The 26,656-nt window shown below is 40.5% G+C and overlaps 2 protein-coding genes across 4 annotated transcripts; both read left to right on the top strand.

The window, feature by feature from the left end:
* Nucleotides 1–10,492: 10,492 nt before the first annotated feature.
* LOC108234796 (RNA binding protein, mRNA processing factor 2) lies at nucleotides 10,493–20,250 on the top strand. Of its 3 annotated transcripts, none has more exons than XM_017414266.3 (8): nucleotides 10,493–11,047; nucleotides 12,766–12,843; nucleotides 13,993–14,031; nucleotides 14,238–14,300; nucleotides 15,269–15,419; nucleotides 16,223–16,386; nucleotides 17,825–17,897; nucleotides 19,178–20,250. In XM_017414266.3, exons 1-7 carry the CDS (start codon nucleotides 10,730–10,732, stop codon nucleotides 17,888–17,890), a joined length of 879 nt encoding a protein of 292 aa, XP_017269755.1. In that variant the 5' UTR covers nucleotides 10,493–10,729; the 3' UTR covers nucleotides 17,891–17,897; nucleotides 19,178–20,250. The 3 variants fall into 3 exon arrangements, with proteins under 3 accessions (XP_017269755.1, XP_017269757.1, XP_017269756.1); XM_017414267.3 differs by having other exon boundaries at nucleotides 10,498–11,047; nucleotides 16,223–16,371; XM_017414268.3 differs by lacking the exon at nucleotides 17,825–17,897 and having other exon boundaries at nucleotides 10,495–11,047; nucleotides 16,223–16,371.
* Nucleotides 20,251–25,262: 5,012 nt separating this feature from the next.
* On the top strand, nucleotides 25,263–26,006 carry LOC112450439 (cytoplasmic polyadenylation element-binding protein 1-like). The gene is made up of 2 exons (XM_025005522.2): nucleotides 25,263–25,378; nucleotides 25,632–26,006. Exons 1-2 carry the CDS (start codon nucleotides 25,364–25,366, stop codon nucleotides 25,878–25,880), a joined length of 264 nt encoding a protein of 87 aa, XP_024861290.1. The 5' UTR covers nucleotides 25,263–25,363; the 3' UTR covers nucleotides 25,881–26,006.
* Nucleotides 26,007–26,656: the final 650 nt, after the last annotated feature.

Genomic DNA, 26,656 nt, shown 5'->3' with positions numbered 1-26,656 from the left:
TCCCATCAGCTCCTTCCAGCTGGGAATCTGCTGCCCTTTGGTTTAAAGAGCGTAACCCTCCATGTCCCATATTCCATGCACAAACAGGAAGTGAAGGCCTCACTTCTGAGGGAGGATGTTATGAAAGTGCTTATTTTCCACCAAGTTCCTGCAATTCGTAAATACCCCCCCTCCCCCCACCAATCGCACTGCATGTCTAAAAAGATTGTTTCCCAAACTCGTTCTTGTTCTTTTTTATTTTATTTTCACAAAACTCTCTCTATCGGTATTTGATTTGGACAGGGTCTCTTTGTTTTTTTTCCTTTTAGCACATTCTTCTCATGTTGAGGAAAATCTCAGCGGGCTTGGTTTTTGACTTCATGAGAAAATTACAATTTAGAGCGATCCCCGTGGGTCATTTCTTCAGCATTTCCTCTCGTTAGGAGCTCCTGGACTGGGGCTTTCTTCGGTGTCAGAGGACATGCTTCCATATTAAGTCTGTTCCGACACATTATAACATCGGGAGGAAGTTCATCTCTGTCCTGAAGAGTCTCCGAGATCCCAAACAATGTTCGTGACACGAGACTAACAGACTGTAAGGAGGGGAGAAAAAAAAAAAAGAAAGCTAAAGGTTTGTTTTTATTTCAGCACGCAGCGTAGTCTCAGTAGTTGGCAAAAACCTTTGGGACATTTTTCAGCTCCAAGTTTTCTTTTGTGCTTCGTGTGAAACAACAAACAACACAGTCACAGCTGGCACCCATTTTGTTGTCATTGCTGAAAGCATAATAATACCACAGTCCGACGGGGACGGAGGCCATCGGCGAGGGTTGGAGCGTTTAATAGGACTAATTTTCCGTGACATCAGGGCTGACGCATTTAGTAGTTTCTATTAAAAGTTTATAAGTTAACCTCTCATTGATAAGCCTCTGCAGTCGAGCTGCACAGCTGGACCAGGAGGCGAAAGAGAAAACAAAACCATTTGGAGCAGCTGCTATCAAGGGGGTTACAACTCCTAAAATGTCCTTATTAAGGCATTTTTTTTCCCGCCCATACATCCAGACTATTTATTATCAAATCTGAAACCTTCTAACAGTGTTTCGGTTTGACTACAAGAGAAAGTTAACCGTTTCCCATCACTGTATTTTATTGCAAAAGGTTTTTCACACAGCATTCTTTGGCAGGAAACACACAAATAATACATATAAAATTAAAAGAAACGGTCCAGGAAATGACACCAAATTTCACCTTAAAGTACAAAATCTTAAAAATAATTCTTCTAAGTCACCTTTTAAATAAAAAATATTAAATGCTTTTCAGTTACAGCTTCTTGAATGCAATCATTTTTCTATTGATAAATAAAACATTGATTAGGAACGTAGGATGAAAATGAAACTAGTATATTAAAAAAAGGTCAGCTGCTGCTCCGATAAAACCAAAATGTCCACAAACAAGTATGACAAAATCATGTGAAATCATACGCTTTGACTTTAGCGTCATTTCCGTTCATTGTTGCTATTCCTGTTGAAAACAGAAGATTTCTGATTCACATTTATGCCCCGGTGGTAACATTTTTTCAGATTTACTGGTTTCCAGAGCTGCTTCTTTCCTTCCTCAATAGTAGCTATCAATAAAACAATATTTTCTTTTGCATAACTGCAGTATATTTATCTGTGTTTCATTGTCACTGAGCAGCTAAGATCAGCAGACTCCTCCGCACAGTCCGGTCTCGTGGCAAAACATGTAAAACCAGCCGTAAAACTGAAAACCCATTCATATTCGCAAGCATAATTTGTGCTGTCTTGTTTTCTTGTTAGTAGACTCAAAGATAAACAGAAATAAATGGTCCCCCCCTCATTTTGTGGAACACAAAGGGTCTGTTTCACCACACCTAATAGACAACAAATCCCACATTTGGGCGATTAGAAGGTGTTGTCAAGATACAGTCGATGGAAAACAAACAGAGTACACTCTGTCACTTTTAGGATCAGGACATAAATAATAATAAAGAAAAAAAGGTCTGATCTTTGCCAAATTCTAAAATGTAACCTCAAGTGTACAAAAACACACAGCGGATTCCACCATCTCATTATTTATTACACGAAAACAAAACCGAAATGGAAAAGTTGTGTGTGGAAAAAGCGAAGTCCACTCCATGATTTAATACCCGACAGAGCCATTTTTAGCAGCAGCAGCTCTCAGTAGTGGTTTGCGCTACGACTTTATCGGTCTGTTCTATGGTTGTGGAGGAATTCTGGCCCGCTCTTCTTTACAACGTTGCTTCAGTTCATTGAGGCTTGCAGACATTTGTTTCTGCTCGGATCTCTGAAGGTCCCACTGGAACATTTCAGCCAGGTGGACCTTGACTGGACCATTGCAACACCTTCAACATTTAGTTTTTCCTTGTTTTTTGTTGTAGATTTACTGCTGTGTTTGGGGTCATTGACCTGTTCCACGACACAGCTTTGTCCAAGCTCCACCTATCGGACAGGTGGCCTCACTTTTGATGCTAGATTCCTTTGGTCTGCAGGGGGATTTCACGTTCAGCTCAGAGACTGCAAGGTGTCCAGGTCCTGAGGCTGCAGAACAAACCCAAATCATCACCCTTCCACCGCTGTGTCTGACAGCTGATTCGCTGTGTCCAGTTTTCACCAATTAGAGTGCTGAGCATTATGCGTAAACACCTCTTCTCCTGTCTCTTTTGGACCTTGTTCCAGATGTGTTATGGTTCATTCAGTTGAAACTTTGCAAACCGAATTCATGCTGCCATGTTCTTTTGGACGCAGGAAGCAGAAAGGGACCTTAGCTGTTTTTGTTTGTTTGTTTTGTTTTTTTACACAGCTTTGTTTAATAAATAATGGCATAGTAGAATTTCTTGTGTTTTTGTACACATGATGTTAGATCATTTTAGAATCTAGTAAAAATCAGATCATTTTTATCATGCGTTGATAAATAAAACCTTGGAATTGACAGACGGTATACTCTTTTTCCAAAGACTGTATACACATAAAGGTAAACAACACACACGCACAAATTAAATCTTAAATTTAAATGCTCAAACACCAACATGTGTGAAATCAATAATGTTCTTATGATGATGAAGTTTCTTTATATTCTCTTTATGTCTTTTGAAAATTTATGATGGTTTCTCGATTTACTGCTCCATCTACGTTTCAACCCTCACCTTTAGTCATGAGGTTTGGATCATGACCGAAAGTTCGAGATCCTGGATACAAGCGGCTGAAAGGAGCTTCCTTTGTAGGGTGGCCGGGCTCAGCCTTAGAGATAAGGAGAGGAGCTCCATCAATTGGGGGGAGCTCAGAGTAGAGCTGCTGCTCCTTCACATCAAAAGGAGCCAACTGAGGTGGTTTGGGCATCTGATTAGGATGCTTCCTAGACGCCTACCTTTGGAGGTTTTTCTGGTCAAGTCCCGTTGGCAGGAGACATCAGAGCAGACCCAGAACTCCATGGAGGGATCATGTACCGGAGAATGTCTCTGGGGAGAGGGAGGTCTGGGTTTCTCTCCTGGACCTGTTGTCTCCGCGTCCCAACCCTGAATAAGTGGTAGAAGGAGGACGGACGGATGGGTGGAGTTGAGTGAGCATGTTGCAGTGCTAAATGTTGGAGCTTTGGGGGTTTTGTTTCCTAAAATAATGTAGTAAATTAGAAAGGTGTTAGGTTTGGTTATTAGTGTAAAAAACCAAACAAAAACTGAGCTCTGACAAGTGACGGTCAAATGATTTAATTAAAACAGCTTTTACAGCTTGTATCGGTCCATTGAGTTCCAGTTTAGAAACTGCTCCTCCATCCTCCTCCTGTCCTTTCAGGCCAACATGACAGGTGTTTCAATGTCTGACAAATGTTAGCAAACAGGACGACAGACAAAATGTGGCAACCGAATGGGTAACTGGTGTCATCACTGGCTAATATTACAGATATTAGTTCACAGGCCTTTCCATAAAATCCCCTCGTTAAAACAAACCAAATTTACCAGGGATTCAGGCTGAAAGTAGAGCGGCTGCCCCGCGTTTGATTAGCTCAAATGTATTCACGAAGAGGGCTATTTATTGGACAAAGTGTGGAGGAAAAAGCGTCGCGCGCCTCCCTCACACAGTGAGAGGGTGAAAACGCCTCGAAGTTTCCTAGAACCTCCAAATGGATGTTTGGCCGTACCGCAGAGGACACGGAGAACAGCGGCTAAGTGCTTTAGCAGCGGGTGAGGCTAACGCAGCAGGACAGGCTCAGTGGGGCGTGAAGCAGAAGAGTGCTGTGTGAGGTGACTTATGGGACAATGGGGCCGCTTTTCACAAATAAAACATGAGGCTTATCCAGAGCCTCTGAACTACACAGTCTCAGCTTCTGTCAGGTGTTTGTGGGTGGAAGGAGGGAGGGAGGGAGGGGGGTCAGATTTAAAGGCCCCAAACTGGATACAACGAGAAATAAATCTCTAAAATAACAGTTTTTCTCTGTGTTGCAATTGTTGCATAAAGTTCTTAACGTATAAATTCTTGTTTTTATATCGTATTTAACAGCGTCACTGCCATTAAAATCTAATTTTTGCATTCGTTTTGACAGTAAGTTAAATATGGCGACAATTTTAAGGAAAATTTGGAGTGCCATGTTTTGGTCAAGTAAATACAAAAACTGCTTCACTTCCTCACCTCAGTTTTCTTCTCTACATATTCTCTTCATCTTGTTCTAACTTTATGTTTTTTTTGCAAACTTGTGACGTAAAATTACCTTTAAATGTGTATTTGTGTCACACTAACCTCTGGTGTTAACACCCTACTGTAAAAATGCCAAATTTAAGAGTTGGTGTATTTAAACCTTATGTTGATGGCAGTACATAATACAGCCTAGTACTTACATGGTATTTACAAGAATACATACAGGGTACTCATGATGGTACTCATGATGATCTTGTAAGTACCCTGTGATTTTCCTGTAAGTACCTCAGTAAGTACCCCTATAGGTACTGTATATGTACTCTGTACTGGGCTGTATTATGCATTGCTGCCAAAATGTTTATTGATCTTCTACGTGGTGCTTCTGTTTTTTAAGACAATTCCTTCCCTAGAAACAGACACAAATGTTTGTTTGCTCAAACTCAATTATGACTAATAGGCCCATTTAGGTTTTCAAGTTAAGCAACCTTTAAAATGTGTGTGAATAAGTGCATGTAAAAGTCTACCTGCTTGTTTGTTTTTGTTACTTGAGGGTCATGTATCGAAGGGCTGCAGTTTAACCTATAGGCTACCGTGATCTCGGACCAGTTAGTAAGATTTTAACTCAGAAACAAAACAAAACTACAATAAATAATGCTCGGACTGGAGACGCAAAGGCTTCTAGGTGAAACGTGTGCTTTTAATCCTTTTCCACACCACCCCAAAACCTCGAAACATCTATATTTGCCCGTGCGTGTGTGCTATTTCTCAACATAAAACGATCTTCTGATAATAAGCAGTATTAAGAAGTGCACTTAATATTAAAAATCCTACAGATTTAAAAAAAAAAATACATTTACCATTGCTGCTTGAGTGTGTGCTCATTTGTCTGTCTGTTAGCAAAATATCTCTCAGATTTGAATGCAACTTTCAGAAAGTAATCAGTGGATGTTCCTCTACAACCGAGCAACTTTTGAAGTCAGCCTTAGCCAAAACAAAAGTGGCTACAACTCATTCAAGTTTGCAAAAACTGGGCTAAAATCTGGCGTGGTAGTAGCAGAAAGTCATCGCCGACACATACTCCGAGCACCGCACGTTGCACAACATTGTTGCCTAAAACTTTGGCACTAATTGCTGGAGTCAACCCAGGAAGTAAACACTGACAGTACTTTAACTTTACCATTTCTCAGAATGAGACAGTATTAGTTTGAAACTCTGACATAAAAGGTGGCGAGCCTTTAAGGAATTTCTTGGTTTTAGTTCTATGGCTCACCAATTAAAAGGGAAAAAAGGCAACAGAGTTTATTGAGTTCAGGTAATCCAGAAATATAAATAACATCTCTTGATATTTCAAAACCTGAGCGGCTCAGCCCTCAATTATGTAAAGCCTCTTCGGCAGCACTCAGAAGAAAGAGGCCAGTGAGTCTTCAAACTTTGAGTCTTCTTTAAAATTCAACCAAAGAGACGTATGAATAAGGCATATTTTGCAGCGTACACCTACACAAAGCTATCTTTGGCTGCGAAAAGGGCCGGGACATCTTTGAGCATAAAAGGTTTGGAGCTTCAGAGACTCGTTTTTTTTTTTGCTCTTAACTCTCTCATGAGCGAATCCAATGAATACCTGCAGCACAAACAAGCAAAAAAGTCTTACAACGTCAAGACAATACACACAAAGTTTGAATATTACTCAGCTTTCTTAATCTGAGCGCGATGCAGATCTGAGATCGTCGTTCGACGTGTTTTTACGAGACAAAGAAGAGCGATAGTGATGTAGCTAAACCGCCCAGGTGCATTCCTCCGGAGCGTAAAACTTTGTGACGCAGCCTGTTATAACCATACGATGAATAAATTAACGCTCACTCAACAGCAGTCAATATTTCATAGGCGGCGAGCGTTGGCGAAATGGTAAACAGAGCGTAAAATGATGTTGTTCTTTCCCATCTTCAACCCGAAGGCAGATCTCTGCTCGGTGTTCTGTTTCATCTTTCCAACCGTATTTCTGCTTCTTGCTTTCAACGTTAAACTACGGAATAAGGAAAAATTGTAAAGTGGTGATTACCCGTTTCATCATTTGAAACAGATCATCAAAGTCCCGTCGTCCATCGCGGTTAGCGCCTTGGCTTTTACCTTCCAACGATTTATCTGCAGGGTTTAGATCTGTTCACGTCCTAATTTTAGTCACAGCCAAAGATAATAACGTGTCAGGTGTTGTTAAACCACAGGAAAATGGAACCGAGTGTTGCTGGATCGAGGAAAATGAAATAAAAATTCACAGTTTCGTCAAGGCCTGCAACTAATGATTGGGTTCAATATCACGTGGTCTATGTCGAACTCTAAATATGTTTTTATTTTCTAAAAAAAAAGTGTAAAACTTGCAGAAGAAGCCAGTCTAAAGCGCTACGGTTTTCTTAACTCAACTCGCAAACTTACATCAGCACAGTCAAAAAAATTGCACATTTAAAAATAAGATAAAGCCATTAAATGTTTGTCATTTAACGTGATACAGTACTGCACCAAAGTCTTAAATCAGTCTTCATTTCTTTACATTTTGCTTACGAGGCAGCAGAGCTTCTTTTGAAGGGGTCTTAATCAGTTCTTCAAACTTTTTGAAGGGTTTTCTTTACTTTGCATTTTGGCTGCCTTTTTGCTCATTTTCTGTCCAGTACTGGGACATTTTCAGAGGAATGATTTTTATTTTTATTTATGTATGTTTGTTAAGCCACTTAACTGATGGGGCTGCGGTGGCTCGGTGGTCAGTGTAACCCTGAGGCTGCGGGTTCGAGCCCAGGTTGCGTCAGGAGGGGCATCCGGCAGTAAAACAACTGCCAAGTCATTCGAGCGAGTTTGCTGGCTGAGGCGACCCCTGAAGAAGAAGTTAAGCCACTTAACTAGTTTAAAAACACTCACAAAAATCCAAAGATCAATCATGTTGTTTCCACACATATACAACTAAACAAAGAACTTATTTTAAATAAGATCTTTAGGCACTAGCAGCCTGTCACGAATACACAGCTTGTTTCTAAGGTTTTGAGTTGAATCTATTAAAGAAAATACAAATAAAACACACTTTAACAGACACAAATATGGCCATGGCAACATGTTTTAGTTGGACGGTGATGTGACGTTATATGAACCCAAACGCCCATATTAGGAACAACATTATGCCAAATACATGCAGTGAAACGTCCGCTGGTTGTCTTATCTAAAAATACAATAAAAATATACTGTTTCTTTTGGACAGACGATATCTATAAAACTGCAACCATGACCGAATGCTACTCTGCCCAGGTTTTTGGTGAGTTTTAAGCAGCTGTAATATTTTACACACCAGCAACCAACAACAGTGCTGGTTTATACCAGAATCACTCAATAATACCAAAAAAAAAAGGAATTTAAGCATAAGATGCTCTAATGGAATCTCTTTATTATTTTTTTTTTCAATGATTTGTTGAGTATGTTTGGACATGCACATGCTCCTGCATTCACCAGTGGGTACTGCAGCACCCCCACGCCCCTATTTCCCATGGCCTTAGACGTGAAATATTGCGGCGTGTCCCGGAAAAACAAAAAAAAAACCTTTGAAATCTGAATATCTGAGTAACTACTTGTCCCAGGCAAACAAAACTTAAACAAGCTTCACGTTCAGCAACAAAAGATTTGTTCACCGAGACTTGAAGGAGAGGGTCCGATGGACCGCCTGTGACACGCCACCACGTCGAGTCGGTCGTCCAGCCCCTCGCAAACGCACTGCAACGCGTCTTAAACTTGAACTTTTTCTTGCGCGCCGTGTCCAAATCTGCTTTCCTGCTGGTGGATTTTCCTTGAACTTTCTCAATAACGCACGCTCTAATACAATCTACCACACAAAGTGCCTTTTCATTTCTAGTGAACTGAAAGGAAAAAAGGAAAGAATAAAATGAAACCTTCGACTTTGTTACTTTTTACACATTTTGTTTAAATTTCAGCTCATTTGAGTAAAAACTGGCTAAGTTATTAGACTACAAAATGGTGTCACTTTGTGTGTGTGTGTGTGTGTGTGATGGGGGGGACACCTTGTGTTTCAGCACCAACAAGGTGACGTTGTTATTAGTCAAAAACTGGACTTTTTTATGATTGGCTCCTGGATTTCCTGTGTTTGCTGATTGTTTTCCCTCCTCTGTTTCTTCGAGTCGTGACCTTCAGATACTGCTGTAGGCTGAAAACTGGAGTCTTTTTTTTTGTTAAAGCCTGTTGTCCTCCGTTTAATTCCTTTTAAACTATCACGGCCAGGTACGAGGACTGGGGAGAAAACGGGCGAAAAAGCTGTGAAAGTCCGAAAAAGAGAAGAATGAGCGAACCTTCAGAAAATCCTGGAGAACCTTCGACTGAAGCCACTCTAAAAGTTTACAAGGCTCCTTGGAAACGCCCAGAACTACAGTACCCCCCCCCCTCTAATATCTGTGTGTGTCCGCTTAGAAACGCCTCTCGCTGCGTCCACTTTTGTCTCTATAGGAACTTATACCAACCATCTGGATTCAGCCGTCACAGAAACGTGGCTATTTTTAGACCGAGCTGCAGAAGAAGTACAGAGGGGAACACGTCCATCCGTCCACTCGGGCCCCCCTCCTCCTCCTCCTCGTCCTTCTCCTCCTCCTCCTCGCCCTGCGAGCCTGATTGTGTTCTTATACAAAGTCAGGAAACAGTCTGGCCTCTGAGAGCTGCCTTGTTGTGAGGAAACACGCTGCACGCTGGGCTCAAGTCCAGGACCAAGCCTCAAAACACAACACGGGCCGTTTCTCCACCCACAGCCATCCTGCAGCAACCATTAAAAACACTCCCTAGTTCAAATTTCTTATTTTTTTAACCATCATGAGCATTTCTGTTTTAGGTTTACAGTTGTAATATTTCACTTAAATATACTTCGATCTCTTTGAGGCCTTTTACTTTTATAGGTTTATTATTAAACCACAGACAAATCAGATAAATGGATTATTTTAGTCTACTATTATAGTTTTATTTTTTTTAAATAATATGACAAGGTGTGTTTTCACTTCTGGATATTTAAATCCTCTAAAGAAAAAAGACAGACTGGTAGTATTTTTATGTCATTTTGCTCATGAAATGATTTAACCTGAATGCAAAATTTGTCAGATTTACTCCTTTAATATTCCTAATAATCCTGTCATGGTGGTGGAAATAAATACTTTTTCTTTTTTCTAAGAAAAATTGGACGTTTTTCAAAACCTTAAAACATACAAAAATTATTATCAAAATAAAAAACCCAAAAAGACAAACAAAAAAAAAGGGGGAAATTTTTGTTTTTGTTTAAAAAAATATAATACAGGCCGGTCTGATATAATATTAGAGTATTATTTACACGTTAATATTTACCCGATTCATGTCAAACAATGAATTTGTTGCCTTACAATATTTTAGCACAAATATGGAAATAGGTCTGTCTCAAAGACAGAATTAAGTGAATTTTGCTAAAAGACACGATAATGTTCAAAATGTTCAGGCATTTTCTGGGATAACCCGAGATAAAAAGCTCAAATTTAATCAACATACAGCTAAAAGTGGTTTGACTGGATAAAGAAATGCTCCTAAACTCCTTAAAATGGCGTCTAAAGTTGAGTAGTGTTTCCTTCTTACAGTGAAGGCCTTCTTCTTCTTCTTCTTCTCTTTTTTTTATTTAACAGTGAAGGCCTGTGTGTGGTGGGGCTCAGGTATCTGGGTGGGGGTCCTGACACACCTGAGGCGGATCTGCTGCCTGATTAGGGCTCGCGGCAGACTCCGACATCATTACTGGCCTAATTGGAAGGCAGCACGAGGAGGAGGAGGAGGAGGAGGAGGAGGAGGAGGAGACAGGGAGGAGAGAGAGAGAGGGAAATGAGAAAAGTTGACTTGTTCTTCCTCCTCTCACACAGTCCCACAGCTGAGGGCATTGATGTGAGCGGCTGAGGCTTTCTGTTTCCACGCGCACTTCTTTTTCCCCCCCTCATCTCTCACCCTTCACGACACGGAGCACCAAACCACCTTCAACACCTCCTCCTCTTCCTTCTTCTTCTTTTGTTTTTTGTTTTGTTTTTACCTCTCGACCCTTTTCATGAATGATTCTGTCTCGTTGCTCTACATGCTCGCATAGCTCGTCCGCACGACCTCACCTCCTCGGCACGACTTCTTCTTCTCCTCCTCCTCCTTCCTCCTGCTCGTGCTCCTGCTCCTCCTCCTCCTCCTCCTCGTGCTCTCCTCAGCTGAAGCTGAAGTTGAAGCCACGCCAGCAGGACCTTCACTGCAGCTTCAGGCGCGCGGGGCTCAAATCTCACGCGACGAGGAGGAACCTGATCCTGTGCGCGGCCGCGGCGACCGTCGACATGAGCCTGAAAGCGGACTCGGAGCCGAGCAGCAACGTTTCCATCGAGGAGGAGGTGAGCTCTTATTATTTAATTCATTTATTTGTTTGTTTTTTAAACTTTTTTTTTTTTTTCTGGGCTCTAAGTTCGGAGCTCGACCCGGTTATTGTTCTGCTGGAACAAACTTCCGGCCGCTCAGCCAGGGTTGGGATGTCTGCTCCTAGAAAAGGAGTCTAATTAAAATAATAAACATAAACAGGTGGGGGTTTTTTTTGTTTGTTTGTTTGTTTTACTGAAAACAGCCTGAGAATGACGTCCATTTTAATTATGACGCATATTTCTGTATTCCATATTTGCAAAATAAATCAAACCAATCCATCTTTATGGGGAAAATAAAAAAAGAAAGTCCACAATTTCATTATGCTGTTTTATTTGAACTATATATTATTTATTTGTGTGTGCATATATTAAAATATAAAAGAATTCAATAATTTTAATTAAAAAAAATGATTGCAAATGATTTGAAAAAGGCCCAGAGTTGACTTTATTTTTCTGTGCTGTCTTCATATCTCCCTCAGTGTTGAGGAATTCTGTTTCTTCAACTCAGCTGCTTTTTAAATGAAGTCCTTACAAAACCAAATTGTAAAATGTAATTCAGAAATGTGTATTTATATTTAATAAATGACTGATCTCCCAGATAAAGCTGCCCTTTCTGTGTGGTCAGCTGTGTTTCCTCTCTAATGGCTCCTTCTGGAGAGGCGCTGAAGGAAGCCGGGGGCCTTTTTGTTGTTGTTTGTTCTCATTGTCTTATGACAAAGCCTGGTCTGGCCACTTGACTTTCCTTTTTTTTTTTTTTCTTCTTCTAATTTGCTTTTGATTTTTTTTTTCTTTCGTTCTTCTCCTTCACCTCCTTTATAATTCAAAGCAATTGAACCAGAAAATCTGTACAATAAAGGAGGAGGGAAAGGGAAGTCTTTAAGGAGTGTCTTAAATTCTCAACTTTCTTCTTCTTGTCAGTGATTTGTTTCCAGTAAATTTATGTTAATTTTTGTTTATTTCAGGGGATAATTTTAGACTTTAATATAACCTTATGTTCACAGCTTCAGGCTTTAATACACTTGTCATCCTTGAGCTGCTCTCTGATCGGCTGAAGAATAAATTCAGACATCTTCCGTGTGTGTGTGTGTGTGTGTGTGGACATCCAAAGAGCTGAGCGTTGCAGCACCTGAAAGATGTCAGGAGGGCCGACAAGGTCTGCCGGTGGGGGGGGCTGGTTAAAGGAAGAAAATAGTGTCATTCTGTTCGCTGTTGTCCCTCATGGTACCGAGGGCCCCCCCCACCGGCTGAGGACTAATGGGCCTCACAACTCACCATTTAATCCACCCGCCACACCGGACTAAAGACTGTCCACACCACCAAGGTCCTGGAGTCCTTTAACACACACGGATGCTCAGCTTAAGACGTCCACATGTTGTTAAGGGTGGGGGGGTGGGGGGGGGCGATACAAATTTATTTTATTCTGGTTTTGGATTTCTTATTTTTAGATTTATCAATTCAAGTTGTATTTGTGTTGACGAGGACTATAAATGGGAAAACCAGTATTTACCCTCCTAATAGTCTAGCTGATTTTTTTTTAAATTCAAGTTATTGGTGTGTCGATTTTATACCTCCTGCTGAGGAAAACTGCTTCTTTTCAGAAATGTCTCTTTATTATAATATTATGGTTGCGTAAAACAGCATGTAGAGAAGTGTTTGAGGAAATGATGACTTTATTTTTTTCCCCCTGTTTGCAGGTACGAACACTGTTTGTCAGCGGCCTACCAGTTGATATCAAACCACGAGAACTTTACCTGCTGTTCAGACCTTTTAAGGCAAGTCAAAGCACCTTTTTTATGGTTCTCTTTAGGATTTGTGCTTGAAATGAAGTGGTGAAAATCAAGCGTAGTTGCTGGAGAACTCGTGACGGATTACTGCACGTAAAGGAAGGTTTAAGTTTTTAATATTTGGGTATAAAAACAATCTTAAATCACTTTGTACAGTAATACAAAAACCCTGGAGCTTCATATTCTCAGTGATTGAGGTCCACATATTTGCATGTATGGAAATGAGGCCACATCATTGTTCGTCCATTGCTCTCTCCCCCCCCTCCGGTCCTGACTTCCATAAACACCCCTCCCACCCTTGTCCTAACTAACTAAATTGGAAGTGGTGTCCCTCGCACATGGATGGTCTTGTGGAATGTGTAAATGAGTAGCTCCTACAATTGGCCAACCAAGCCTTTCCGTGACCCGGCTCAGGCAGAACGCAGGGAAATGTCATTCTCTCCCAAACATTTTGTACGCTGCGAAACCACTGACGTTCAGAGTTAGTTTGCGACCTTTTCTTCTTCTTCTGCAGAAAGTAAATACAACCTAATGTTTGTAAATGATAAAAAAAATTTTTTACCTTCATCCACTCACAGATAAACCTTTTACAATAACTTATAAGACAAATATTAGAGTACTGGCTGTATTCTAGCTTACATTTCCTTATTTCTGTTTAAGATGTTTGCCCAGGATTTATTATAGGCACTGAAAGATATTAATTTTTTTTTTTTTCCATGGTTGTAAATCAAGATCTTTCAGTTGTCTGTTCAGGCAAAATTCCTGCATTTTTTTTTTTTTTTTTCCCCCAAGAATTTCCTTGCGCTTTAACATCCATGCTGCTGTTTTTCTACGTTTGTTTGCTTTATTTGGACGTCGTGTCTTATCTGTGCTTAAAACGGCGCATGTCTGATAGCACGCTCGCCCCATTAAAGTAAACACGTTGAGGAATTGAGAGGTGTGCGTTGGTTGGAAGAATGTAATCCGTGTTCTTCACCATAACAAAAGTAAACGTAACTCTCGTCGCAGATGGATCTGCGACGGTGCAGACAAGGAAATTTGGCTTTATATAGTGAGGAGTTCATGCCTGACTTCCTTCATGTGACTCCAGGATGGATAATTGGCTGTCTTTTTCTTTTTTCTCCCCCCCTCCTGCAGGGTTATGAAGGGTCACTGATTAAGTTAACATCAAAACAGGTGAGGAACCCTCCATCAGGGCCTGAAATATCCAGGCAGGGGTTTTTCTGGCCTTTTTTTTTTTTGTTTGTTTTTTTAATTTATTATTGGATTTTTCAGCTCGGCACGTTGCTGTCGTGTTTAGATCTGACATGTAAGTTTCTGTGTGAAGGCGGGGGTCACTCGTGTTCGTTACGACGTGCTGCTTCCATTCTTTTGTCTTTCAGCCCGTCGGGTTTGTAACCTTCGACTGTCGCTCTGGAGCCGAAGCTGCAAAAAATGCGCTAAATGTAAGCATCGACTTCCTCTTACTGGTTTATAAATTCCCCGTGTCTTTTGCTGTTCATCTCCCCACCCTTTATTTTCTCCCCCCAAAAAAATCTTTTTGAGTGTTTTGTTCTAACCTTTTGTTTAATCTCATAAATACTGGGACTTGAAAGAAAAAACAGTCATCTCTCCCATTGAAATTTCTCAAAGCCAACCCATTTTGTCTCTTACAATTCAATGGCAGGGCCATTTTTGGAAAGGGGCCAGAATCCTGTAGCCTTACGGTAGTTTACTTTGACCTTGATACACATCCTTCTTAGTCTGACGTAGCTTTCCTCATTTTGCATATCACTGCTTTTTACTGTAATACCTGTTCTAAAGCCACAAGTGTAGTGTTATTTGGACACATCTTTAGTAGTGTAACCTCCTATGTTGTCACCCAGTAGCCCACGTTGGCAGTATCTAACACTTTTTCTCTCATAGCTTATCATTCCTTACGAGCATCACCTCTTAGACACACACACACAACAGACACACACACACCAAAATACTATTCACCTGCATGTGGGCACAATGCTTAGGGCACAAGGACACCATCAGGGTTAAACCACCTAAAAGAAGCGACGCTTGGTTTCACAGTCGGCCCTTTTCCTCGTCTCCTCCTCCTGACCTGAGCGAGGGCTGAGCAACTTCAGTCGCCCGTGCTCCTTGTTTTGAGTCGTTTTAGTTTGTCGAGAGGAAACGGAGACGCGGAGCGTGCAGAAATATTTCAGAAGTGCATCCTTCAGTCTGCCCAGCTTTGAGTTGGCAGTGAGGGGGGGCGGCGAGTTTCGAGCTTGAAGGATGCAGCTCTGAGTATTGAGGCACCGCTTTAGGAAACGAGGCCATGTGGGACTACTGAGCTACAGCCCCCATAAACTCAGCTCCCTTACGATGTCCACCTCCTCCTCCTCCTCCTCCCTGCTTCCTATCCCTCCATCTCTCCTCCCAGGGTATCCGTTTTGACCCCGAAAGCCCCCAGACCCTGCGCTTAGAGTTTGCTAAAGCCAACACGAAGATGGCAAAGAGTAAGCTGATGGCCACACCGAACCCCACAAATATCCACCCTGCTCTAGGAGCACACTTCATTGCACGGGACCCATGTAAGTTGTTCGGCTGCACCACTCTAGGCTCTCATCCACTCTCACCTTGGCGACGCCAGTGCTCAGTGAACCTTGTAGCCCTCTTTTGATAATCTTAAGATGTTGTTGGGGTTTTAATCAAACGGGCAGGGAAGGGAGTAAAACCAGTTTCTAACAAATTAAGGACTAACTCACCTTCACATGCATGCGTCATCTCGATTCTTCAGACGGTCGCTTTGCTTCCATTCAGCTGGGAAGTTCACCCGCAGGACTCAGTCAGCGGTGGTGTCTCTGCTCCCTTTACCTGAACGTTTGTGTGATCTATTAGCTTCAGGCAGGTGGTGGTTAACAGCATGCAGGCCAGATTTTGCCCGGTTGTATTTACTATAGTGTGGCAGAGTCCTAAGAGGGGAAAATTTACTGGTCAGTCAGTATTTTATGAATTTCTTTTGATCAAATTAATATTATTCTTGGTTCACCTAAATAGCAAATACTCTCGGTGCTTCTATTTTTGTTGGATTATTGAATATTTCGCGATTACTTTGAAATCAGCCGCATGTTTGATAGTGAAGCGCTCCATCAGTTTATATTAATGATTGAAACTGGAGGTTTATTTTTGTTTGGAAGTCAAGTGCAGGTATAAATTAACAGGCAAACCAGTTTTGGTTTCAAGAATATTTCAGCAGCAGTGCAATCTGTACCAAAGCTCAAACACAAAGTATTAAACCCGTCTGCATTTACAGTTTTCAGCCTCCTACTTTGTTTACGTGATTCAAGCCCTGGTGTCGGTCAACTTCTCCCCTCCCCGCCCTGTGCTTCCTCAGATGATCTGACGGGGGCAGCACTGATCCCAGCATCACCCGATGCCTGGACTCCTTACCCCCTGTACACCACGGAGCTGACCCCAGGCCTCCCTCACGCTGCCTTCACATACCCAGCGGCCGCCGCTGCAGCCGCAGCCCTCCACGCCCAGGTGAGGGACCAACCGGTGTGTGTTCCCCTTCTCCTTTCTTTTAGCAACTTTTTCCAATTTCTGACATTACAGCGAGCTTTTTTTATTTTTTTATGTTGAAGTTAAACCATTTGTGTGTAAGATTTCTGAAAAGCTTAAATGTTAAGGAAATGAGATCTGCTGATGAAATACCCCAGCGTTCATTTTCGATGGTTTGACTCTGAAGTTGCATTAACTCAAAGGTGCTGCAGCTCAACCCAAGTATCAGATGGGGAGTTTCTGCCTGCGCAGCTTTTGCCCAGACTTAATGCAAACCAGATAGTTGAGTGGAAGTTAAAACCCTGAGTTATGACGGAGAGGGTCTTGACGTAGATTTGTCTTAAAATGGCACTCTTAAATTCCTCTCTGTGGTTTTATGTTTTGGCTCAGACACAGGTTCATCTTTTTCTCTTTAATCGAACTCTGTGCATCACTCTTTGGTGTGTAGTCAGAATAAAAGGTACACTTGCTAAATAAAGAAATGTCTGAATCATGAAATAAGCAACATGTATTTGAGGTTTTACGTTAGTAAAACAAATTTCCCCTGCACTTTTTATTGTTTGGACTCAGCTAAAACAAATTTCCCTTATATTTGCAGCTCGCAGCTGGACCATTGAATGAAAAATGGGTAAACGGCACTTCTAATTTACCAGCCATCTACATACTCCACTGATAGTACAGCGGCTATAAAGGACCGGGCTGGAGTTTTTCCATTGCTATTGTTACCAAATATTTTTCTTGTTGGGTCATTTAAAGTTCATAGCAAGCCAACTTCCTACGCAAGAGCGTAGAGTAGTGCTGCTGTGCAAAGCGTGGCCCGTTTTATCTGACACAAGAGGCTGAGGAATGTGGGGTATTTTCTTGGAGGAACTGTCAGAGCCTGATGGCCTTCTCCTGAGGTGCCAACTTGCTGTCCACCTTCCAGCTGGAACATAAGCTGCCCGGGTAGTCGGGCCAAAGAAAGGGGAAAAAGCTTTTTAATTGCATTGTGATGAAAGATCCTTAGATACTCTGATCTCCAAGCGCTCATCCACTGACTCGTAGTCAGTTGCACGAAGGTAAAAGAGTCTCCACGTCTCTAAAAGGCTGCTGAGAGATCTCAATAGTTTGGCTTTTCTTCTCACTGACTTTATTGCTTCTGAGTTTATTGACGAGTATGGAAAAGGTAAAACTCCTACCAGCTCAGGGAAACGTTTACCACACAGAGACGTTCAGTTCTCCACGTTTCCATGCCCCGTTAATTACTGGAGGACAATTGTCCTCAATGAGCAGCTGACCCACATTCCCATGGCTCCGGTGGCCAGGGCTTAAAGGGACAGTCCTCCTAAACGTGCGTGGAAAAGCTGGCGCTAAATGAAACCTACAGGACTGAGGATTGCCGCTCCGAGGCCCGGTTTTGGTCTGGTGAACATGACTTATGTTTGTGTTTCTTTAGATGCGCTGGTACCCTACTCCCTCTGAGACTTCCCAGCCCGGATGGAAGTCCCGGCAGTTTTGTTAGATATTTAGTGAGTAACCTTTTGTCAGTGTTCCCTTTTTATTTTTATTTTTTGAAGATGTGACAGACCCCACCATGTCTCCTTTAACTTGATGCCACAGGTGCTTTTTAGTTTGCATTACATCAACGCAGTTTTAAATCTGCAAAAAGTGAAAATTCATGAAATGTAACCAATATATTCATCACCCCCCCCCCCCCCCATCTTTACTTTCCTGTTATGGGACTTAAATACTGAAACAGCTGTACACTAATTTTACTCGAACATTGCTCTGATCCTGTCTTAATTTTTAAGTTATTTTTTTTTCCAGGACTGTTTAAGGCCCATTTGGTGCATGAGAGTATTTACAGCAGCAGTCTCCTCTGCCAGGATACACAGTGGTGTCAGCTGGTTGTGGCTATATATAATTTTTTTTTTAATGTATTGGCAAAAAGGACAAATGCATTTCTTTTTTTATATTGTTTTAACCAGTGATGCTGCAGTTTTCTCCTACTTGCCATACACTTTTCAATGCTGGACCAACAAAAAGGAAAAGTAATCAACACATTAAATTGTGTCACTGTCTGTGTAGAGGTGCGCTCACTAATGATTTAAACATTTTAAAAATCTATTGAGAGCGTTGCATGTGAGAGCCTGAACATTAGCACCGCTTGGCCAGGAGTTTTAAGAATTTGCCCTGAGCCGAGGTGCCATGCAAGCGTTGACGTAGATAACTCTTGCTACTTCATACTCTGTTCTTCTTGTCTGGAAAGTACTTAACATTCTTATTGATAATGGGTTATTTTTAAAGGCAACGTTATCATTGCAAAAACTATCTGCACAGATAGTCAGCAGCCTCCTTCACCATCCATACTGTTTTTGTTTTATTTGGTTAAACCTGTGTGCAAACTGATCAGGACAGCTTTGGAACGTTTTCTATTTATGTAAAATAATCTGGTGTGGGGTAACCTGCCCGGATGTTTGGATCTTGTTCTCCAGACTGAGGTTTTAGCTTAAACCTAACAGACTACAGCTGTAAATGTTCTTATGCATCAAATGTACACAATTCACTTAAATACTCTGAGCATATGCAGCTTGTTTTTGACTGCGGAGGGGAAAAAAGACAGAAGTCCATCAGCAATAATGAATGATTTTACCTTTACTGACAGGGTTTGGATAATCTGCCTTCAGACTTGGTGTGATGTCAGAAACATTCAGTTTTCATGATTAGACTAAATGGATTCTCTCAAATTCTTAGTTTGTGTTAAAATGAAATGTTTTGGACTAACGCGTCTTTCTGCTGTTCTTTTCAGGCCTCCGGAAACCCCACCTTTATCCAGCTGAAGTGAGGTTTACCGAGCTCTTCATTTAATTTAATCAAGTTTATTTAATGGACAAATGTGCATTATTAAACAGTATTTATCTCCTTCCAATGGTCTCTGGGGGGAGTTGGAGTTGAACCACCTTGCTGTCGACAATCTAAACGTATCCTTGGTGATTACTGCGGTACCATCAGCACTTAAAGAGAGAGAGAGAGGAAAAAAACTTCATGCAAACCCATTTGTCTCTTCGGATCCTAATTTGAGGAAAATAGATGTTTTGAACTTCCTGTTAGTCCCTTCGTGGGTTACCGCTGCTCCTGGGAGGCGTAGAGCTGTTCAGTCATTGCATGTTGAAGTCTTTTTGGCATGAATTTAGAACGCAGATTTCTGTGTATCCTAATTTTCTTAGTGTTTGTGTTGCCTTTTGACCTAGACAGCGAAATGCTTCGTTTTTGTTTTCTTTCCTGTAGAACCTCGGTCTTACCTCTGTAAGCTAGGCTGTTGTGTAAAATGGCTTATCTCGCATGGACCTTGTGAATGCTTCCCTACATTTTGGACAACCCCAGGCCTCATAATATCAGTCTGTTATTATTTGAGCAAAGGAAAGTGCAAAGTCTTTGTACTTTTTTGCGTAATGTATATTTATGCCTTTTTTTTTTGTGCAACTAAATAATGAACCTATATAAGTTGGATGTTTAGTCGTCTCTTGTGTTTGGTGTTCATTTTTTGATCCTATAATCCTGTTGAAGTAGTTTTAAAGAAAAGTGCAATTTGTTTAAAGGGGAGGTTGGTATCTGTCAAAAAAAGAAAAAAAAAAAATGGAAGTATTCTGAACTTGGCTTGTGCCAATCTGCTAAAATGAGATTGCTGTGAAACTGGACTACAATGTAAAGGGTTGCTTTTTGGGTGGGGGTGGGGGGGCTTTTTGAAATGGGTAGCGAGATTAGACTGATGAAGGAATTTAGTTTGTGGTTAAGAACCTGTTTGTCTTTGTATCTGCTGTGCATAAGATGTTAAAACAAAAAAAAACAAACCTCATCTTATGAATAAAAGAAGTGAATGCATTTCTCCGTTGGGCATCTGGTCCTTTATTGCTGCCGTTGAACCAGTCCCTTCCGAGCCGAGCTCCCCGAGTCTGTATGTATGGAGAGAGTCTGGAGTCCGCGGACGTCGGATGCTGGCATCAATAATTCATGCAAACTTTTCATTTGTAATGCACCGCTGCATTGGTGCGTCGCTGCACCGTTTGTGAAGCAAACCTCCACGCTCTGCCCTCTTGAGCTGGTAAGATGCTCTGCTCAGTCGACCAGAACTCGTCCTCCAGGGACTCAACGCAACCAGCTGCCTCAATGTAAACTAAAGGGGACTGTGCTGATGGTCAGCTGCAAACATTTGGCCATGTTGCCCCATCAGGGTGTATACATAAACACGTTATTGTACCAAATAATGGCTTTTACATCAAATTAGTTTCAGATTCTATTAAGATTTCAGAGACTGCAGCATGAAATGACCTGTAAAATAAAGGAATGAGGGGTTGAAATGACCTAAGACGGAAGGAAAAAACACAAAAAAGCATACCAGATTCATACTATCCTGTTTCATAAACAAAATGCAGTTTGGTGTTTAGGAGTTTTAAAAGATCCTGAGAATCTCCATCTTGTTAGAAGTTTACAAACTGCTCCTTTAAAATGAAAATATCAAACTGATATTAAGATTGAAGCTTTCAACCCAAAAAAAAAAAAAGTGAGATTTAGCCATTTGCCCTTTGTGGAAAAATTGTTTTTTTTTTAACATCACTTTCACACAGGAAATTTGAAGTGACAGGAAATCAATCCGGGGCGCCACAGACTGGAAGGCAAGCCTCGCCTCTGTACCTCCAAGCTGTAAGCCACTATCGGGTAAAATTATAAATATACCGTCCAAACTAGTTTGTTTTTATTTACTTGCAAAACAGATCATGACAGGAAAGAGGTCTTTTTTTAAAAAAAAGGTGGCGAAATCCAGCTTCCTCAGGCTACAATGATCATTTTTACATTTGCTTGATTTCAGTTTTTAATAAAAACAAAAATAAAATAAAAAAAAATAAAAGGTATGCAGATATTTTAGCAGGTCAATGTGTATATAACACGTGTATATTTTAAAATACTTGAAAGTGAGCCTGGATTTTTTTTTTTACGCTGGACTTTGTCGCCCTCTACCGGCCAGAGGTCACACAGCAGAACCAGCTGCAGGGAAGGACTCGAACAGGTGGATTTTGTTAGCCGTCTTCATATATATATATATATATATATATATATATATATATTTCATGAAGACTGCCTATTTTTTTCTGGTGCATTTCTCTTTTTACACTCTAATATATCCCCAGGGGCCTGTTCCATAAAACCTAGATAAGGGATTAAGCTGGGATTATTCTGGTTATCCTGACTTAACCCATCTTTGAGTTGGTTTCACAACAGCAGCAACACATAAGTTACCATGGAGATTTATCCTGTGAATTTAGTTAATCCTGATGTTTGTTTTCATGAGTCAGCAGTCCGGGCAGAAAAATGGCTCAACTATTACAGGATATTTGATAATGAAATAGCGCATGTTTCATTTCATTCCCTGGTCACAGAAGAATGTGCTGCATTAAAAATATTTACAAATTTGCAAGTATAAAATCTGGGTTGTGACAGATAACAGTCCTTCAAATGAGACAATAATTCTTTGTCACAGTAGGTAAGAAATATGGCTTCTACACTTCTTTTACCTTTTAACAGAAGCAGCTTTTGTAATTCCTGTTACTGATTTTTTTCTTTCAGTGAGTCAAATTAATATAAAATGATATTTTTCAGACCAGCATAATAGCAAATTTAGGAAATCTTGCATTGGTACAAGACACAGTTGCAACCTAATTAAACAAAGTTTAAGAAACTTTTGAAATAAAACCAAACTTAACAGGTAAATTGGTTCATTCAGATTAAATTCAAAGCAAAGTTTAGGATTTAAATTACTCTAAAAGCAGATTATTTTACATTTCATTGCATAAATAATTTTGTTAAAAGTGATTCACTCGGTGCTGGGATGTAAGTATTGTTGACGCAAACAGTGACCATTACATAGTTCTTATATTAGACAAGCTGTGCATTCAACTGCAGCTACAACTACACCTGCCCATTTATGTTTGGGGGATTTAACACAAATTAAACCTGTTTGACACGCCCCTCAGGTTAGAGCAAATTAGCATCCATTATTACGGGTTGCTTATTTAAAAGGAGCTTTAAAAAAAGTGTCTCATTCTTCCACATCAGCATCAGTTAATCTGTCGTCCACCTCGCGGTGGGTGGACGCTCAGCAGGATTGCTTCAGCCTGTCTTGATTTAAACGCTTCTTTTCCAGCCCGGTTTGATGTTAGTGAAGCTGCTAAAGAGAGGATGCTGCAACAGGATTGGTCAAGCCCAGGTTTTTTCTCTTATCCCAGATTAGTCAATTCTACTTTTTTCAAACAGCACTCAGGGTTTGTTAGTTATTAGCTCATCAAATCTGCAGAAACTGTCCTTTAAAAAACCCACAAATACAGTTTTTTGTTAATGTAATCGGTTTCATTTGATCTTAACATTGATTCAAACACTTAAACCTGGAGTCTTTTTGGTTTTCTGACTTTTATTCTTTTAAGTGCAAAACCACCAAAATAGCATTTTGTAACTTTGGTTGTTACAAATTGAGCTGTTTCATATTTAAATGTTTGCTTTTTTATTCTTTTTTTTTTATTATTACAATGCTCATATGGACCTTTAAATGGACAGTAATGAAAACTGTTCACCAGTTTTAAGAAATCTCGGGCCGCTCGTGTGAAAGATCCAGGTTCGTGGAGCTATTCTGGCTTTCAGGGGGGTATTTTCCAGGAAGCGGAGTCATACTCATGTGTAAAACATTGCAACGACAGGAACAAAGAAGACATTTTATGACCTGTTTGGTTTAAACACAAATGAAGGTAGGTGGTCACTTGCCCTCATCGTATAATGCAGATTTCTTGGTCTGCTTCACCTAAATTCTTATTGTGAAAGACAACGAGCGCCTCTCCATAAAGTAGAAATAATAATCTGTGCTTTAACCTCACAGAAGCTGCAGAAAGTTACATTTCTTACATGAAACAACTTCAGCTATTTCTTCTTCTCACAAGGTCAAGGGACTGAAGGTAAACCATCAGCGTTGTAGTTTTCATCATTGTCCTAAAATAACAAATTTAGGTCATCTTTCCTTTACAAACGGGTATTTTTCTGAATACAGGCTTCTACAACAACCTGTGTGTCCCTCAAACTAAAATGATTCAAGTGAGGCAAAGAGAAAGGGGTCATTTTGAAGCTTTTACTTTGAAATTGAAAAGTGCAAAGACAGGAGGAAACTAATACAGAACCTGTGTGCTTTATGGGTTGAGTTACATTAGTAAACGTATCAAAACGCTTTGGGCAAAATGACTTGCACGCGATATCTACTACAGAAAAAGCATGTGAGCTTTAGACGTGGAAATCATGTTTTCACATGGGAAACATATTCAGTGTCAGTTCAGTTCAGTTTATTATGTAGCGCCAATTCATAACAAAAATTATCTCCTGCATCGTATAAAAAATCACAAGTTCAAGTTCAGTTCAGTCCTACTATACCACAATGCAGCTGTCTAAAGAAACCAGCAGATTGTGTCAAATCTTCACTTTGGTGTAACTCCCCAGTCTGAACAAGGACACTGGTAACAGTGGGACTGGACGACTCCCTTTTAGCAGGAAGAAACCTCCAGCAGAACCAGAACTGGTTCATTGGATCGGCAGGTTTCTGCCTCAACGGGCTGGAGTTAGAGGACAAGAAAGACGCACAGAAGGAGTGGTCCAGGTGAGGTTTCTATGGGAAGGAATACAAAGAGGAAAACAGACCAATAACAGAAAGAATTGCATGTATAGTAGAGTAAAGACAGCAGCAGAGGGAGGAAATGTGGTCAGTTTGTCCTCCAGCAGTCTGAGCCTATAACAGCAGAACTGAGGGAGAGCTCAGGAAACCCAAACCAACTCTAACTATAGGATTTATCAAAAAGGAAAGTCTTAAGCCAAGTCTTAAAAGTAGACAGGGTGTCAGCCTCACAGACAGAAACCACAAGTTGTTTCCACATAAGAGGAGCCTGATAGCTGAAAGCTCTGCCTCCTGTTCTACTTTTAGAACCTCTAGGAACCACAAGTAAACCTGCAATATGGAATATGTTCATGTGAGAACATGTATATATACATATACATATATATATATATATATATATATATATATATATATATATATATATATATATATATATATATATATATATATATATATACAAAGAGAAAGAGGGAGCATATCTGGGATTGTGAAGAATTAATTTTGAGAAGATGTCAAACATATTTTTAAACTAAGATGGACATTTAAACATCTTTTACACAGCAACGCACAATTTTGGCCATGTACATTAAATCTAAAAGTGAAATTTTAATTGTAATTTGTATAATTTAAACATATATCTGTTTAAGTAACGTAAACAAACATCTAGGTGTAGACATTTCACTTTTCGACCATATTTAGCTGAAAACTGAGCAGTTTAGACACTGAATGTCTTTCCAATAAATAAAAAAAACTAAACTAAAAAATGTAGATTTTCACAAAATAAAAAGTTAAAAACATACAAACTTTAGGCTTTGGGTGAACATCCACATCACCCACATGAGCTTTACTGAAACTAACAATTTATAGAAGTAAACATGAACGTTTAGGACAATTAAATCCTTGGGTTTGTCAATCAAATTGTACAGATTCTAGTTGAGAGGAAAGTGTCATGTTTTTAAAAAAAATAAAGATAATAATTTCTGATAATACCACATTATGTTTGAAATGAAAACAACAAAAAACACGATAAGTGTTCATTTTGTGTGAATATGTTTTAATTGAAATTAAACGGCTTCTCGGTCACGTGACCTGCCCTCCGTTGGCGGCGGCACCTTTGATGTGGAGCACGTGAAGGGACGGAGGCCCTCGAGGCGCAGTCCTCCGCGCCGCACACGTTCCCCGAATTAAGTTTAATTAGCCGCTAGCAGACGTGATAAATATGAGCCTTTATTTCAGGCGGAGGGCGTTGTTGTGACATTTCTTTTAGGCTGGCTGTCCACACCCGTCGTCATCATGGCGTTTTCCCTGGTGAGTGAAGGAAAAATGAAATTAAACAAAATAAAAAAAAATAATAAATTAGCTTTCGGCCAAGTCAAAGGTCAGCTCGGTGTCATGAAACAACGAGCGACGCCTTTTCCTCATTGCAGTCCCCCAACTGAAGTGCCTACAAATTAAAAATAAAACCTTTTAATTCAGTCAGCGCCGTGAATATTACGTTTGGCACGACTTCAGGCTGACTTCTCCCCCTCTCCCCGGCTTTCTGGGTGTTTTTTCCCTGCAGAGAAACGATGCCCGCAGGCCTGAAAGCCCGGACGCCGAGTCTCCGGCTCTGTCCACCTGCAGCAACGCGGACATCTTCCGCAGGATGAACACCATGCTGGGGAACGCCCTGGACTTCACCGGGGTGTGCACCACACCGAACAGCTCCAAGCAGAAGCCCGACCTGCTGTGTGGTAAACGAGCTTCACTTCTGCCTCCAAAAAATAATTATACTTTGTGTGACCACCTCAGCAATAAAATGTGCACCTGACAGCCTGGGAAGTTTAGAGTGAACGTGCAAAGTGGTCACTTTTATCAAGTTAAAGTTAAAAAAATGCATTTATATTACTTTTTCTTACTGCACATAAAGCTCTAAAGGTGTTACAAAGTCATTTAAGTTGATTAAAACTATAAATTGGCCTATCATTTGTTTGACTTTCCCAAAGCTACTATAAACTTTCACTGTCAGCTTGAATGTCTCGTTTAAATGATAAATTTAGCTCTCAAAAGTGTCCGAAACCAATAAAATGCAACTTCAGAATTTCTAAAACGCCTGCCTGAGACTGAAAAAACAAAGCAGACCATTGCATTTACTCAGGAAATGAGAATCTTCGCCAAAACTCTTTAACAATAAGTCATTTGGAGCAATTATTTTTTCTTTTTTTAGCTCAATGGTGTGACTTAATGTGCCCCTAGTTGGACACGAATCAGCTGGAAAGTACCTAAATGAGGTGGAAAGTACCCACAGTTCCTGAGTCTGTTTTACAATAATTAAATGGTTTCCCAAAAGTGATAAATTTCTCACTAAAAGCTTGTTTAGCCTTGCATCGTCAAGATAAAAGCCATAGGGTGACCTTAAGTGCAAAACGCAACAATGCTCGGTTTTAAGAAGTTTCACTTTTGAAGTAGTTGTTGTTCACGTCTCATTTTGTATGTTAAACCTCTTTTCAGCTTGCTGTTTTCATTTGGCTGCCAGCAGCTGATTCATGCTGAATCACTGATCTGCAGCACTGCAGCAATGTCTCCTTTTTTTTTTTTTTTTTTTTT

The sequence above is a fragment of the Kryptolebias marmoratus genome, linkage group LG15 (genome assembly GCF_001649575.2).
Source record: "Kryptolebias marmoratus isolate JLee-2015 linkage group LG15, ASM164957v2, whole genome shotgun sequence".
NCBI lineage: Eukaryota > Metazoa > Chordata > Actinopteri > Cyprinodontiformes > Rivulidae > Kryptolebias > Kryptolebias marmoratus.
Note: the sequence above shows the minus strand (reverse complement) of the source record. Positions and strands in the feature narration are given on the sequence as shown.